The sequence below is a fragment of the Pezoporus flaviventris genome, unplaced genomic scaffold, assembly GCF_033815535.1.
Source record: "Pezoporus flaviventris isolate CSIRO_AGI_PZ_B2104156 unplaced genomic scaffold, CSIRO_AGI_Pfla_v1 ptg000016l, whole genome shotgun sequence".
NCBI lineage: Eukaryota > Metazoa > Chordata > Aves > Psittaciformes > Psittacidae > Pezoporus > Pezoporus flaviventris.
This window is the reverse complement of record NW_026892564.1, coordinates 11,819,241-11,837,017: the sequence shown is the minus strand read 5'-3', so window position 1 is coordinate 11,837,017 and position 17,777 is coordinate 11,819,241. Positions and strand designations below refer to the sequence as shown.

At 39.4% G+C, this 17,777-nt stretch overlaps 1 protein-coding gene across 1 annotated transcript; it reads right to left on the bottom strand.

Annotated features, from left to right (window-relative positions):
* Nucleotides 1-327: 327 nt before the first annotated feature.
* TSPAN8 (tetraspanin 8) lies at nt 328-16,362 on the bottom strand. Its single transcript, XM_061454799.1, has 8 exons — nt 15,689-16,362; nt 10,877-10,939; nt 8,062-8,190; nt 7,360-7,434; nt 7,168-7,275; nt 5,339-5,473; nt 3,198-3,281; nt 328-607 (listed from the first exon to the last, which is right to left on the bottom strand). The coding sequence occupies exons 1-8, from the start codon at nt 15,746-15,748 to the stop codon at nt 554-556; spliced, it is 708 nt and encodes a 235-aa protein (XP_061310783.1). The 5' UTR covers nt 15,749-16,362; the 3' UTR covers nt 328-553.
* Between the last annotated feature and the right edge of the window lie 1,415 nt (nt 16,363-17,777).

Below are 17,777 nucleotides of genomic sequence, written 5' to 3'. Positions count from 1 at the left end.
GCTGCCAGGATATTGATTTAAATGTCCCTGAAGGGATATGTGGCTTTCTTATTTGCTGAAAGTTAGTCCCTGTGCTTCTCACAAGTAACAAACCCCTGACCGTATACACTGTACTGAGTGTCAAACCGACCTGTGACACTCCTAATGGAAACAGGCTGCTTCACTGCAAAGCAGCCTGGGGCATGCGATTCCCTGGACCGTTCAGCCACTGCAAGATTGTTTTTGGTGACTGCTATGGGTGGCATAGCTCATGTGGACACACTGCACAGTGAACTCAGAATCTCAAGGTGACTTAGATGCTGTCTTCAGTCAAAAGAAACTCCTCAGAAACATAAACAAAGATGTTTACTCCAAATAAAAATTCACATTCACATCATTAAATCTTATGAAGTATAAGGAGGTTGTTTTGAAAATTGTGAAGCATCAGTGTGCTGCCATTTTCATCAGACATGCCTGGGCCATGCATGTATCTCTGAATGTGCCAAGTCAAATATCCTTCTATCTTCAAAGGGTTTGATTTGGCTGGTGACACGGTTCTGACACTTCCGCAGTTTCATTTTCTCCCGATCTGGCAATAGAGGCTCATAGAAAACCCCAAACCGATAATCTGGAAAACAAAGACATTTTTGGTATTACTTGGCAGTCCTGGAAATCCCAGGATGCAACTGATACCCAGTGAGAACATTTTGTTTGCAAATGTCTTGGATTTACATGCAGGCTAAATGTGCTATGCAGAAGACCTTTTCCAATCTAATTTTTGAAGAATTTGAAGACTCTAGAATATAGCTGTTTTAATGAAATCACTATGCACCACAGGTAAGGCTGCGGACATGATGGAATTCATTTCATTTGAATTTCAAATTCATTTCATTTGAATTTCATTTCATTTGTTTAAAAGATGGATCACCTCTGTGGATGGAGAACTCTGTAGCTCTGGGAGTTTAAAATGCAGTTTTTTGTTAGCTGCAATGGAGCAGCAAACACTGAGAAGTTCAATCAAATTTGACAAAAATTTGATTTTTCAATCTCTAAGACAGTTGGAGGAACTTTCTGATTTCATTGTGCATTCTAAGGGTTTTCTCCATTTGAAATCCCTCTTCTTTTCTACTGCCACTTTCTTTTATGCAAATATATGTGTAAAGGCATACATGTGAATATGTACACATGCATACATCTATCCACAAACCCCACCATTCTGAGTGGCAAGTGATCATGCAACAGATATTTTGTATTCATTGGTAATAGATTTGGGATAGAAACATTGAGTCCATTAAAAGAAGCTGTTGCTTGAAATATAAACTTCAGTAGGGTCACTTTCTGTAGTGGGAATTTCTGTGTGGACTTCCACAGCCTGGGGCAGACAGCTGGTGAGATCAGATGATCAGAAAGCTTCCTTCTAGATTTAAAATTAACCAGTCTGCGAAGGTGTCTCAAAAAGTGGAAAGTGTCCAATTGACACTTATGAAAATACCAGGATGATTCATTTATTTAAGGAAAAGACAGTAGAGAGAATATGGAACACAGGGGTACCGCAAAGAGAAGGGGATGGACTCACAGCTGAAAGAAGCTGACAGGACTTCCCTAATATACCATGCCCTCATTTTCACTTGTGCCGTTCTACTTGGTATCATTTACACTAACAGAATGAGCTGAAACCATTTGTAGCCCACAAATGGCTTCAAAGAGCAGGCAGCGTGTGTGTGCAACAATAGGGAAGAGTACTTTTCTTTGTCCCCTTCTTTTTATCTGGGGTTTTCTGGAGCAGAAAGATGGCTAAGCATGTGGCCTTTGATTTGCAATTACTTGAGAAATCATAATATGTTAGTATCTTTGGAAAGGCTAAATGTTTATCAAGTGTAAATTGCCAGCTGACAATTTGTACCAGCTGAGGCTCATATTGTTTATTCATGCTGTTTTCTAATCCTTTTATGATTGGGAGAGGCAGCCACCACAGAAAATGCCAACTGGGGAACAGGGAAGAATGTTGGCCAGTGAACTAAAGGCTCCAACTCATGTAATTGCAGTAACTAGAGCAAAGAGACTCATAACTTACCTTTGGGAAACAGATGCAATTTTAAAATTCTTTTATATTTTAAAAGGCCTTTTAATATAGGTGTATTTCACCTATTCCCCCCCCCCCCCCCAAGTCTACATAGAGGTGACCTCCCACATATAGCACCTTAAATAACAAGAAGCCAGTGCTGCGCAAGACGTCAGTGGCCTGTCCTCTCCCAGTGCTGCAGCTGCGTAACGTTTCCCCACCTACTATAATTTTCCTGGAAATGTATTTTTGAGTCGGGGCTCTTGCCCACTCTTCTACCACGAGGAGCAATCCTCTGCCAATGTTGTTAAGAAGCTTTCACTTGGAATGACAGACTGAACTCTGCACAGCAATCTTCGTCATTTCTGCTTTTCCCTCAAACAGGGACAGGCGAGAAGGGAAACCACAGAGGAATAGTGAAAAGAAAGAAAATGCCTGAAGAAATCAACATGATGAAATCCCCTGTTTCTTTGTCATTTTCTCCTAATCAAAGCCTATCATTCACCAAGTCACTGCCTGGAAAAACTCACTGGTTTTACTCCTCTCTTCAGAGAAAATTTTGCATCTTATTCTTCGGTGTATGCTGAAGCAATTAAAGTAAAGAGCTCACATACGCTGCATATTTTACACACAGGACTATATGGAGCAGCACAGGTGTTCACTCAGGCATATTCACTGACCATCTTGATAGCTAAACTATGCCTCAGAATAAAATTTTTGTACCATAATTTCTCTGTGATAAGAATTTGAAGTCTAGGGTCTAAGTTTTCTTATGACTTTTTCCTCAAGCAAAGAAGGGAAAGGTAAGGAAAAGACCAGATATGCTGCCTTGTGTCTTCCTGGGGCTGGGTATCCACATACCCCTCTCTCAACAAGGCTCATTGTCAAGGCACAGCCTGGCTCCAGACTCTCAAATCTTTGCAGAAAAAGTCCCATGTGAAACACTTATACAGGCAGCAGGGTGGTCTGATCTCAGCTGAAGTTAGACACTCAGCAGCCGTATACTGTTTATATGGAATAACTGTAAGATTACAGCTAAGGTAAGAGGTGGTTTTCCCTTGTCTCTTAATTGAGCAAGCCAGGTGTTTTAATCCCATTCCTAGGTAGAAAATATTGCTTGTCAGCTACTAAATATTTTAATGGTGTGTACCGGTACCTCGATAACGGCCAGTCCAAAAGCAATCCCCATAATTATGAGCAGATGTTCTTTAAGGTAATCGATAATCACATCTCCACAAGGCTGAAAAATAAGAAAAAATGATTAATTATAGGCAAGCAATGTTATCTTAAGGTTTTTTGGAATGCACCTTCTAAAATAGATCCTCTCACAGTCTCTCGCTTTCTCTCTGTGCTGAAGAAATTCTATTTGAATTTACTTTGACTTGTTGCTAACAAACACAAAGAACACAGCTATATGTACCTTGTGCTCTGAGGAAGATATCTAGTTTTTGCCTTCCTAAATATGAATATGAATTTAGTAGCTGACTATAAAAGGGTGAAGTTTCAAATGAAAACATACAGCTGCCATGTCTAATGTTTGTATTATTTTAATTGACAAGGAAAGAAGCATTTATTCTTATTTTCATTTGGTAATTGTTTGCTGCTAGGAAAGAGCCAATGCAGATCTGAGAGAGAACTCTAGCTTCCCACTAGTCTGATCCTTGGATTTGAAGCTTCAAAGCTTATTGTTATAATCGGGCTCAACTAACAACATTCAGATATAAAACCTATATTTAAAAATAGTTTTGACAAATGTTTAGTGGTCTTAGACTAGGGCTGGGAGGAAGAGAGTGATCTTATCTGAAGTTCTGTGCAGACCTACTCTCCTTTTTAATAAATGCATACATCTGTTCTTATAATGACTACATCTTCTCCAGGCATTGACAATACTCCTTTAACTACTGACTGCAGGGAAGGCCAAGTAAGGCATAAATCCATCAACTACAGTACTGTTCCAACACTATGACTACCTTCCCCCAAATACAGTTATGTTATTTCACCATATTTCCTCCTTCACAGTAAGCACATGGGTCTTCTCCTTCCAGTTCTTCTAAAACTCCTTTGATTTAGGCTGACTCAGAACTGTACTGAATTCCAAATCTTTTTTCCTGGATCAACAAGAGTTGAATGTCTTTACTAGAATCTAACACCACCATGAAATCTATGTGTTCATGTGAACAATATCTTGCACCTGCAGCAATTTCACTGATGGCTTCTCATGTGTCCTTTGAGAGTTTGCCTGAGGCCAAAGAGACATTAAAATGTGGCCAAAACAGCTTATTTCCAGATTGGCTTCTGGCATCCTCTATTTAACCAGACGGTTCCCTTGCTTTAAAACACTGTTTGCTTCTGTGGGACTGCACAGGGAGGAAATTAGTGCCCAGGCAGGACCTGGCTAGGAGGCTCTGCATTTAGAAAAGTATACAACCAGAAGGGATGCTTGCTAAAATCTGCTTTGTGCTAGGTGCGGATCAGCACGTTTTGTACCACCAGCATTCTAAAAATGCAGCTATTTTGTGCTAGTTTTCCACTTCCCCCCCCCATACTTTTTTTTGTGTGCACAGAGTCCAAATTTCCATATGAGGAGACAGATAAATCTTCAAATTAATTAACTGAGACCTCTGCTGCCCACCTGCCAATTTCTTAGTATGCTTTCTTGTTGCCTGTCATCAGGCATTTTTGCCTTCTAATTATATTAATGCCACAAGCTTTTCAAAAGGCTGTAGTTGTTGGAAATTACACTTTGAGTATGCTACCATGAAGCCTACAAACAGGTAAGGTTTCCTTCCAGCAGATCCTTCAAAGTGAGTGTGGGGGTTTTTTATTAAAGGACTATAAAACCCCAAAGGTCTTGCATTCAATGTGTTCATTTTTCAATATCCCTTAGCCCTTTGAAAGCCTCTGAGTCAATATGTCTACCACCAAAATGAGCCTGGGTGGGAACATAACCTTCTGATGGAAGAATGAGAGCCAAAGGGTAGCTGATGTGCTCCTCTGACCCTGACAACAAATAGTTTTCCTCCATAGTAACCATGCAGGCTGCTGAGGCCCTAAGGGCACTGCACCGCACAGCTAAAATAAATAGAGACACCCCAGGAAAAGGAAGCAGCAGCATATTTTATGTATGCACACTGATTTTGTAACAGATGGCACAAGGCAATTCTGGTTAATGAAGAGAAGGCAAATCTTTGACTTTTTGGAAAGATACAGAACTGCTGACTATGCCTGTCACCAAAGACAACCTTGGGTTAAAACTTCTCTGGGGAAAGAAGAGTGGAAGGTTATATTTTTTCTTACGTTTTTATAAACATATCTGCCTTGATAGTAGGTGCAGAGATCTGATGAGCTCTTCAGTTCACACTCACAGATTTTATTGTTACCAATATTTTTTCCCCAGTCGGAAGGTCCATTCAGCAAACCACAGCACTGGTTCTGCAAGGAGTAAATGAAATGGAGAGATGAGTTAAAAAATGGTTTATTTGCAGTTCAAGGAGAGGGAGTTGAGAGGAATAATGAAGGAGAAATTTCCTTTCATCTTTTACCATGTGGCACTTGTCCTAAATTGTTATGTCACAAACACCATTTACATTTTTATACCAGTTATAAGAGGTAAGTATAAAAGTATAAAAAAAAAAAAAAAAGAAGAAAAAAGGAAAAAAAGACCATATTTTCAGTATACAGTGCTCAAAAACATTAATATGCTATAAAGCTAGTAATTGTCAATGCTGGAACGGAACTGGAACATGGAACAAAGCTGGGCATAGCATTTTTTGAGAATCAAGCCTTCTTTCTATAGGTTATACTTGCAGAAGGTAAGTAACAGCTCCAATAGCATCCACACCCTGAAAAGCCAGGCAATAAATGTAAAATTCAGGCATATAAAACTCTGAAATCTAGAAAAATAACCACCTTGAAAGATGGTTAGCCCTTTAAATGAGGAATGGACTGAGGAGGCCTTGGCTCCATTTGTGATTTGTGAAACCTAAACCAGGTGCAGTTTCACTTCATGTTCCACTTTATTCAAGCCACTAAAGCTCAGGGGTGCAGACTTGAGTTTGAGGTCCCCCCTGTTTTAAAAAGCAGCTGGAAATGTTCACATAATTCTGTATAAAAGCAAAGGCCGTGGGACGTAATAAAGCAATCCTGGGGTATTTAAAAATTAATTCAGTAATTATGGGATTTTTCATTTTGCTCACCCTTCAATAATCTCTCCAGGGAGCTGCTTATTGTATCAGAAAAAATAAACTGGCTCAGAATCAGACGACAGGGCTGGAGGTGGAATGGGGAAGGAGAAGTGGAAGTAATGTAAGCCACTCAAATATTGTTTCTTGCTTCTTTTGTTTCACACCAGCAGCCTTTAAAATTACAGGAATTCTTTATCCTACCCATTAAAGGCATCACCCATTAGGACTAAAATAAAAGAATAACAGCAGGCACTCTCAGTGTATAGACACAGGCACTAATGGGAGGGGCAGGGGTTTACACCATCAGTAGTATCGGTGAGATTCAAGGGTACTCTCTGTGTGATACCCAGGAGCAAGGTAACACTAAGTGCCTACCTTTTGGGGTCCTGCAAGTGGGGGAAGCCAAGGCAGGTATTAGCACAGTGATAACAAACCTCCCTTTCATCATCTGTTTTCTTCCTGTTACTTACACTGTAAAGTGTGGTATTTAATCATTTCATTGCAATAGGATATTCCAAATGAAATACACTCCTGATTTTTTTCTTATCCCTGGAGCAATCTCTCCAGAGTCCTAGCTAGTTCTTAGTTAGGTGATACAGTGAAGGAGTAATGTCCCTTCAGAAGGGAAAGATGTTAGAAAGGAGCAGGCAGTCTTTTCATGGAAGACCTTAGCTAGCTGCCAGTCTCGCATGTTGTGTGTCCTTGGTCCCTTGCTCTTATAAATGCTGTTGTGCAGAGAAATCATCACAGAAAGCCCATGCCACATCAAAAGAGCAGAAGCCCCTTTTATAGTGCTTTAACTTGCATTTAATTCAGACCCGTCCCCATCTTCAGGGAATGAAATTCAAATCTATGGCAAAGTAGCCCTAAAATGAAGCACAGACAAACACTAGAGATGGAACATATAGCAACAACCCCTGCCCTTTGTTACATTTTAATTACCATTGTCTGAAACTTCTGGAGCTTCTCTTGAAGCACTTTAGATTCTTCTGTAGAACTTTGCAATGTATTCACACTCTCCTGGAGAGTCTCTTTAAGGGATGTTTCAATCTGCAAATCCAAATGTTTTATTAGTTTTGGGGTAGAAATAAAACTTTGGGAAGACTTCAATGAAAATGTAGAATAATACTGTACCTGAGATCGGTACACTGCTCCTAAAATACCTCCTGTGACCTGGAGGATCAGGATCAGAAGCAGCCCAATAAAAAACTAGGAAGAAAAAAGAAGGGTGAGAAAACTGCAGTACTTTTGACCAAGATGGTATCATTTCCTCTAAGTGAATGTTAAGCTTTCATGTGCTTGAATAGCCATGTAGGTAAAATGAACTAAAATTCCAGCCAGAGCTATTCCAGTTATTCCTTCTTTGGCAATGAGAAAAGGGGGTGCTTGAGACAGGGTGTGCTCAGCTAATAACTGGAGGAGTGGCACAATGGACACTGTGTAGGTGATAGGTGTTGGGCAGGAGGACAGGGAGGACATTCTAGGGAGACCAGCAAAGGGAGCCACTGGGAATTTAGGAAATTAAATGGGATAAGTTAGAGGGAGGACTGGCGGAGGGAACTTAGGAGATGACTGGATGGAAAAAAAAAAACCTAGTGACGTGTTTGGGGCTCTCTGGACCCTGTTTTCCAGCTGAGGAGACCACCCATCATTTTTTCTGTGCTAGAATTCAGAAGGGGCTCAAGCACAAGGTAAGGAATGAAAACACATGATTATAATCAAGCTTATGGTTCAACAAAAAGGTCCTCATCCTCATATGATTCTATTTGCTAAGACCTTATCCATCAAATGTAGCTGTTGGCTGTTAAAGATAATCTAAATGTTTTTCTTTCCTACCAACATCAGCATGCACCGGCTCTCCTTTATGGCTCCACAGCATCCCAGAAACCCAAGAATCATAATGATGGAGCCCACAGCTATCAGTAGATCAACCCCTGCAAACACGCTGCTGTCTATCTCCAACTCCTGAAAAAAGAGGGGAAGAAATCTTTCAGCCACAAGAAGTAGTTTCTAAAAGCTTCTGTATCCCTCAAATCAAGGTAATTACTTCATAACCAACAAATACATTGATTAGCAACCATGGAGAAATAAACAGACCTCCAATGCCCCTTTCTTAATTGTTTTGTTGTGGAGTTCAGTAGAACCTGGCTTTCCACAGTCTTTGTCTCTGCACAAGATGAAAGTCAACTTCACAGAGTAAATAAAGATCTCTTGTCTTTAAAGTGGCTTTTAGTTAGTTTTCAGTCAATGAATCTTCACTTTTTACTGGAAGTAGCAAAATTGATTATCTTGAAATCTCTCCTACATTAACCAAGTGTTAAAGAAACAAAATCTCTGCCATTAAAAGGCCAGGAACATACTCTGTGGCTGCTCCTGAGGGAACACTTTTCAGAGCAATGCTGGATATACTAGAGAAATACTTAGATGTATTTTCCAAAGCAGCTTTCTTTTCCTTTTTTTTTTTCCAGCATGATCTCTAATATTACCCTCAAGGATGAAGACTGTATTTTGATGTGCGGGACATTCAACTAAACAATTCATATACCTCAATATTATTAAATATCAAATTATTCAGTTCCCACAGGACTGACTAAGGCCAAAGGCCAAAATAGAGAAAAATGTTCAAAGAATATTTTCCAGTGTGGCTGGTGCCAAGATTAGCAAAAATGTCTGGAAGTTGTCACATTTATCTTCTGATGGAAATTGCGAAGGTATATAGACAAGACTGATTTGAAGAATGTGTTGTTCTTTCCTATTCCAAGTTGGACTGAACCTCCTGTTATTTATTCTTAGAAAGCTCTATTCATCTACAACCAAATCCTTATGGTCTGTTCAATTATTACTCAGGCAAAACATACATTGATTTTGAATGGGAACTTTGCCTGCCTAGAGGCAAAAATGTGAGAAAATGCTTTCAATTTTAGTCCCTACTCCTAATGCATACTTTTTGGGAAGTACAAAGTGTCATTTTAGGAAACCAGTTTTGGATACACTTAAGTGTCCTTTTCTTAATAGGAAATCTTCCCCAAATTAAGAACGGATAATCGCAGTTACGGTTTTCCTAGCTCCATTGTACCATCTGAGCCATCATACTAGAGATGATCAACTAGTAAGGATGGAAAATTTAGCTTCTTATAAAATGTTGGTTGAGGAGTGGAAGTTGTCATTCTTCCTCTTCCACAGCAGGGAACAGCAGAGCTCTCCACCATGACCTGATTTACCCCATGGCACAACATCATCATGAACTGAGTTCTATTGCATCCATTCTGCCAAACATAAGACATCTGGGACTGGCTAAGAGCAACAGTGTCAGCAGCCAAATGGCAGGAAATATATAAAGCTATCTTATCTCCACCATCTTTTTGTTTCCAGATAGGAAAATACTGGCTTAAAAGTTATTGTTCTTAACTGACAGACTGCAGTAGAGCAACAGGTGAGTGATCTGAAGATCTGCAACTTAATTTATACTAAAGAATTAGGCTGAAAGCTGAAAAACATGCTTCCATATCACATTTTTTTTTCACTTCTATGGCCAGAAAATCTTTTTGGATATAGAAGCAAACAAGTTACATTTTCAAATTCGTTTACATTTGTATGGCTCAAATTCACAAGAAGAAATACACTGCTTATACCTTAGGGTCAGTTTGTTTTTCCTGTTAATATAACAAAGCACTGACATACCAAGATTGCACAGAGAATTGTACAGTGCCTTCTAGAGAATCAGCTACAAGCTGTGAACTCAGCTTCTCTCAAGGGGGACAGAAAACATGTGAGTCAGAGGTCAGTGTCACTGGGAGCATGCTTGGCAAAAGGCTGGCAGAGCCCACAGGGTGAAGGGCCTTTGCAGCAACAGGACCAGCCTCTGCTGCGTGTCTGCAAGATTAAGGGCTCCTCAAAACTGCACTATCCCTAGGTTTACAGAAAAGGAAAGTCACTAAGCCTGACGTAATTTAATAACCCAGATAAAATCCATGAGGGGAAGTCAGGGACTTTCTTCTCCCCTCCAGGACTGTTAGGACATTTTAATCAGAAGTAAAGGGGTTTGAGTCTCTAAAGCTCTTTTTATATTAATATGAGGAGGAAAGAGTAAAGTGTTTTTAAATAGCCACTGAAAATAAAAGCAAAAAATCCTTGCTGCCTTTCAAAGTTGCGGTTACTAGTAAAATAATAATTGTGTTATTGAAGAGAGAGAGAAAGGTAAAAATATTCCCTCCAAACATATGGAAGTAAACCCAGGAATGTATATGACTGTACTATTCTAATAGGGAAAGACATTGAAAAGTCTAGGAGCCGCAGGGCTCCTCATTATTCTCTCTAATGCTGAAATCAATATCAAACCCATCACTAGTTTTCATTAGAGGAGAGAGAGAGACACGTCTTCCAGCAGAAATCTGTTGCATCTGCAAGAACCTACATTAATAACACTAGACGACACTTCTTGTAGTCATATGTCTCTGCTTACATCAATTACTTTATCCAAATACCTGCACCATCTTGTTTAATCTTAGACATCATAAAATGCATCAATCTTTACCCACACAAACCACTTCAACGAAAACATAAAAAGTCTGTGGAAATGAAGTTTGGAACTGAAAGTGTATGCAGTGGTTTCCACATTTGACATAGTTCTGGTATGGCTGTATTCATTTACCTGCTGAGCATCTTTGCTAACACGTATCCATATAGAGACTCCCAAAATAATGGAACCACACACCTGCAGGAGAAAATAAAGAATGTTTAGAAAGAGCAGCAATTTTAGATTAACATTCAGCATCCAAATTGCACCAGATGCTGGCCAAAATTCTGAAATCTTTTGCTTGGCAAAGTGAAAGAAACATGATTTGCTGGAGAATAGAACATTGATTTGTATCCAGGAAACTTCTTCAGTTATGCACCAAATCCCTGATGTTTCTGTCTCAGAGGACTCCACATTTCCTTGATGATTTATACATGTGGTTGGGAAGCACACAGAAATTCTGTTAGATTAGAGAGGAATATAAATTGGTATTGTACGTATATAACATGACTGTAAAGAACATTGTTTCTTGGATAATGGAAACACATGAGATTTGATAAGGGATGTTTGTACAAATGTTGTTTCTAGAATTATTCAAGACGTGTCTAGGGACATACTCTCTATGGTAAAACTATCAGGAACATTTCTAAATAAAGTCTTTTTGTTGTTTCTATTGCAACAATATCTGGCCATCTCCAATCCTTTGAACATACCTTCTGTAAAACGCCTATAGTTATAATTTTCATTACATTTCTACAGAAAAATCAGTCAAGTACATTAGAAAGTTAGACAGTGATGACTTGCTTTAAGATGTTGAAATCAGGGCAGATGAATCCCAGGTCTAAATGCATTCCTTAATCACTAGTTGTTCTCCTGTTTCATTGATTGTTGAGGTACCATTCCACTATGTGCCATTTACTCTATTTCTAACCTTGTCTGTGAGGATTCTTATACAGAATTTCTCTTCATTAAGTGCTGGAGACAGGTAGTTAAGAGTTTGATTAGATGAAAGGATTATGCCTTCTGAGATGACTGGTAGGAAAAAGATACCACTGAGGACCAGGGTGTAGTCATATTTAGAATTATCTTCCTGTATGCCACTAACACTCAAGTCATAAAAGGCCCTGAAATGTTGTTTTTAGCTTCCCATGAAGACTGAGACTATTCCTAACCTTTTAAAATTAGAAGAGCTATTTTTATATGTTTTAGATAATTTTTCCTAAAAAATACTTTCCCCGCGAAAGATTTCACATATTTAGCATCAAAGACCATAATGACTTTAGCAGATTATTTAATATGGAACAGAGCCAGCACTCAGACATGAGTACCACACATTTTCCTGTTCTAAGTAAAGTTTCTACAAGTACATTTTAAACATGAAAAGGAAAGTCGTACAATCGATGACAACTGTATCATGTTATCAAATTTAACTAGAGCTCCCCACTGAAACCTTCTGAATCCCACTGAATCTGACTGGAAACTGATGGTATCATATGACTGTATATTTGGGTCTTGTTCAGCAGCGCTATGTGAGACATGTGGCTATGCAACAGACAACATGATCTCATTAATGTGAAAATTTCCACGCAAGCAGCTATTGCTACAAATCCAAACAGATTCTGGCCCACTGCCTTATTTGTTACAGAGGACCTCCCATAAAAATACAGCACAGTAGTAGAAGTAAATATAGCTGAATATACAGGAACTTAGCAATCGGATGGGAATGCTACAATATTTACTTAATTCAAAAAAAGAAACATCATTAATAAATGAAAATTTTTAGTAAGGTTCATATATTTTCATTATAAAAATAGAGTTGGTTTAGGTTAATAAAAAATGGTTCATTTCAATAAAATCTTAATGTTCTGTTTCTGTTTATTTTCAGAATATACAAATTGTACCCAAACACACAAAGAAAAGTTTTGGAATAACAAATCAAAATGGCTTGTTCCCAAAGGGTCCATGTTGAACTTTTGAAGTTTGCTGGAATATTCCATCCTAATTATTAAGTTTTCTTAAAACAAAGTTTCAACTAAAGAAATTTTCATTTCAAGAAATTTCATTGTTAATAAACAAGTATTTTCCAATGGAATAAAAAAAGTTTCTTTGAAATAGTCCTCAACTATTTTTCCAAAACTTGATGGCTATTGTAGCTTCGCCTCAACCCTCGACCAAGAATCAGTGGCCTTGTCACAAGTTTCATAAACTGATCAGGAACAGGACTGTTGTCCCTCAAATTCAACCGGTCCTTCTCTTCTTGAGCCCTTCAGTCTTAGTGTGATGAAGAAATAGAGCCTAGTTAAATTAATATCACCTCAGATGAGCCTACTGTGACTCTGGACCAGTGCTATATCAAGACTCTGCATTTCTCAGACACAGGAATACCAAATCCATGGGGAATTCCCTCCACTGGCACACATTTTATGCAACCAGTGTAAGGGTATCAGGAGGAGCTTTCTACAAGGTTGCTCTCATTCATGAAAACATTTGACTGGAATACTTCCTTAAGATACCTGAAATTGACAGCGTTAGGAAGGTCCCACAGAGAATATGGTCTATGGTTCATCATACCTGATAAGTTTGTGTTGCTGCTTTCAGAGATTGAGATGTTTAGATGTAAGGTATGGGGAAGGGGCCACTTCGGTTGCAGATGAGACTGCCAGCCTGCTATCAAAAACTGATCAAAGATTGCTCTGTTACTGATGGGTTGCCACAGATTAGGATCAGAAATCAATATTTAGTGAAAAAAAAACAGTCATTCTACAATTTTGTATGATGTGAAGTAGCAGCAGGTAAGACTGGATATCCTGCAAACTTGGAAAAGGGGAAAGAGGAAAAATCTGACCTATATCTCAGGTTTAATGCACAAAACTGATTTCATTATTAACTTAAGGACCATTAAAAGCTCCATATAGGCACTCAGCTCCAAAGCACAGATTTTCAAAAGCCCGTGCTCAGCTTTCTTCCACCAAACTGGAGGATGAAAACTCCTGCACACACTCATGGGGCTGTAGGTTCCCAGGGGGCACGCTTCACGTAGTGAAGCCAGAGTCATTTTACAGAGCTCGCTTAGACCGTTTTAGGAGTTACATACTTAGTGCTGTGCTCTAATTGGTGCTAAGACAAAGGCATCAGAAGGCTGGAAAACCCATTCCCAAATCCCCTAAGAAGGGACACTCCCATAGAGATAGCAGTGGGCTTAAAATGAAAGGACACCAAGTAAATATGCAGCTGTAGCTCTTATCTAGTGAAGGTTAAAGTCACCTTCATTTCCCACTATCAGTTTAATTTTGCCACTTGCCAACTGCCTTGTGCACCAGAGAGAGTAGGTGAGGGAACAGTGGTGGTAAAAACATCACTGTTTCCTGTACTTTACTACAGCAATTTAATGATTAGCAGGAATTAGAGAAAGGAATGTGAATAAAAGAATTCAGCTTCATTGTACTCTGTCAGCAAATGTTCCTGTTTGCACCACACCTGTTCTTCCCTATCTTGGTAGTGCTAAACCTCTTTTAAAACAAGTAAGTATAGCTACATTCCTGGCCTCTTCTGTCCCAGCTATGCAGTCACATGTACAGAAAATGCTCTCAGCATATTCTTCCCCAGAACAGAGTAATGATTTTCCTACCTTTGGCACAAAGATAGGTCTGGGAAGTTTGTTCCCCACCTTCTTGTTTCCTGAGCTTTCCAGACTTCCCCAGGATCACAGCCTCTGTTTTTAGCTAGGAAATTCATGCTGTCACTGGAGTCTTAGGCATGGGGCATTATTAACATGTTCATTCCAGGAGTAGTTTGGAGTTTTTCTGATGCTATTCTGAGACATTTGCCTATGTTTTTGCTCACAGTAAATACATATGAATGTGGACAGGATAAACTCCTTCAGGGACAAGAATTCCAAGTCAGAAACTATGGACTCTTTTAAATACCATTGCAGAAAAACTTCAGCAGAGATGTCAGACATCTTTAATTTGCCTTGGTGGAGATGAAGCGAGAAGGGGAGGGGGAGGCAGTTGAAACCATCACTGGCATGTGAGGAATTTCCTTGTGATGTCCACAAGTGATCAAATAATTCTGCTAATTCTTCTCATTTTGGCCAGCCACAAGTTTTCCAAGGCTACTGTTTGTGGTCCCTTTTAAATGGTATCACTTTTTCACTTGAAAAAAGTACCTCTTGAGGAAAAGCCCATAATGTGAGTAGTAGTTCTGCATCTGATTTCAGCGAACTTCTGGTGAACCTGAGAAATCTCTGTCAGGAAAGCTGATAATGAGGCTAAATGAACCATGAAAGAAATGTTCTTCAAGTCAAACTTTTCCACATCTTCCAAGACCTGAGATTCTTGCAAACCAGCTGAGATGTTTCAAATTCAAATGACACCCAGAGACCTGCCTGCTGCCCAGTGCTGAATCTGCCTTGATACAGCTATTGGCAGTACTGCCAGCCCATGCCATTTTACGAACATTTACTCTCCACCATCAGAAACTAATTACGACACTGAATGTAACTTCATATCCGAGGAAGGATATGAAAAACATTTATCAATTAGGAGGCTAAAAATACAAGTGAATTTTTTGTATCTCCCACTGAAACTACATTCTCTGGATTATGCCATTTGGATTTAAGCAGCAGACCATAAAAGCAACAAAATGCCGCATTCTAAGTGGAGAGCCTGTTATCTTCTGACTGAAATTAGTGATGTCTTTTGACATAAGGGTCATGATATGGGCAGGGGACAGACTTAAGGCTGGTCTACTTTCGAATGTGGAGGGAAAGGTATTTTGAAGGAAAAAGACAAGGGGAAAGGCAAAAGTTAAACATATTCTCCCCTCCTTAATTTAGAATCATACTCTGGTTCCACTTATGCTCTATTTTTTTTTCAATTCCTTCAACTACAGCTTTCAGGGGCACATTTCATGCATCACTAATAACAACTGAAACACCAAGCTTACCCAAAATAAGAAGTTGAAGATGAACATCGAGTACTTCATGCAGCTGCTTACACCCGCCATTTTCAACAAGCTGAGACAAAAACAAGCACTGCAGAAGAAGCTTTCCTGAGAACTTGACCTTGATATAGAAGTTGTTGCTGTGTCTTCAAAAAAACTGTCAAACCACGTCAAATACACTGTGCTCCGCCACTGAAAGCAAACCCTGTGACCAGGGCACTGACAATTATTTAAATAGCTCGTATTCCACAAGTAAACATTAACCAGAGTGTAGGGGAAGCATTGTGAGGTATTATCACTGAGTCTCCAGACTCTTATTGTGTCCTTGTGATTTGTACTTTCCTACAGTGCAGTTAGTCTTGTCCTACACCTCAAAAGTAAATAGATAATGCAAGAAAAGTCATAGTTTCAAGAGAAAGGGAAGCGAGCATAAAAAAGTTTTATAGACCTGCTTTTAAGAGGTGGAAGTGACTGTGTTTCTTAATGCTTTTAAGTTACAGGGTTTACTCGACCATTGCCAACATTCATTCAGTCACATTCACTCTCCCACTCCAAATGCACAGCTGGAATAAAGGGATGGGTCTGAGTTACCCCATGAGAGGAAGGGCAAGGAATCTGCTGCCATTTTCTCACTCTCGGTGTCTACTTCAGATCCTTTTCCTCTTCCTCACTAAATCAGGACCTGAGGAACCTGAGCACTGTGGTGCACAAAACGTTCTGTTGTGCAGGTTTCCAAAAATGTTGTGAACCCCAGAACAGCAACTGCAGTTCTGGAATCAAGAGTGAGGATACGGCTCAGCAACAGGAGCTAGATTCAACCCAGAGGACAAGGCAATAAACCTGCTTCACTGGTTTTGGTTTATGTCTTGTTTGTTTTCTTTTGTGCTCTTCAAGCTAGGAATCCTGAGGGGAAAACAAAAGTATCTTTGCTCTGGTTTTTAGTATCAGCCCACTTTCTGGAGAAGCCCCATATAGCAGTCCTTAGAAGGATGACGGTCAGACAAAGGTTCTCCCCTGAGTTTGCCATAAAAAAAAAGAAGCTTTATTTTGCAGGAGAGCACAAAGGATTTAAATGTGAGAGATTAAGATCATGCTGTACTGAACTGATTTATGAAGCTCCCTAGGCCCAAGCCCATTTTTCAGCCTTCACTGTCAGTTCCCATTCTTCAGTTCTTCTGTCTGTATTTGGAAAAAAAAAGAAAGGGTTAGCATATAGAGCACCTGCAGATGGTGACAAAAAGATGTAACTTAGAGCCTGGCTTTTGGAGGATCCACAAAAAACAGTCTGCTCTACACTGAAAACAACTTCCTCTAGCTGCTCTTTCAACCAGTTTTTAATGAAGGTGTGATGTTGTAATCTGTCCATGCACTTTCATTAATTATATTTAAACAGACACAAACAATCCCATTTTTTTGAGTGGGTCTGTACCTGCCTTTGACTTTCTGGGCTCCTTTCTGGAGTGATACTCATTTTTCTAACTCTAGGCAATTGGCTGACTGAGTAGCTTATTTCACAATACCGCCTGAATCTGAGAATGTTCCTAAAAATAATTGCGCTCATGAAATACAGATTTTGTAAGGACTGGGAGAAACAACTATGTGGTATGGTTTAGATCTAAAGCACTCAACAAATAAGTAAGTTGAGAAATGTGGGCGTCATTATGGAGGGATGCCATAGCCACAGATGAATCATGACAAAAGTTTAAAGGGCCGTATAAAATTGTATGAAAAGGGCCATGAAGGGTAAGAAGGGAACCACAGATGATGCAGGATTTGAAGAAGTAAGTACCAGTATTTGCATCAGTAAAGTAAGTTTATTGAAAGTGGAGCTGGGAAACAACATTTTATAGCAAATACTACACAGCTATAAATCTTCACACACATTACATACTCATTAAAGGAGGCTTGAGCTGTAGCACTGTTGTCTGTGAGATGCTTAGCCCAGGCATTCAGTCACAAATGTCCGAGGGAAGCTGTCCTAGGGCAGTATTAATATAGAAAGCCAGAATGAGCATTCACACATACACACCCACACACACTGGCCCATCAAAAAAGGCCAGTGTGAGAAGACCTTTCACATGCAAGAGGCTCG

Coding starts and splice junctions, on each gene's coding strand:
- TSPAN8 (XM_061454799.1), bottom strand. CDS start 15,748: ATGGCGGGTGTAAGCAGCTGCATGAAGTACTCGATGTTCATCTTCAAC. Junction 8,191..10,876: donor TTAGCAAAGATGCTCAGCAG/GTAAATGAATAC, acceptor CTCTTTTTTCAG/GAGTTGGAGATAGACAGCAG. Junction 5,474..7,167: donor TCCAGAAGTTTCAGACAATG/GTAATTAAAATG, acceptor TACTCCTTGCAG/AACCAGTGCTGTGGTTTGCT.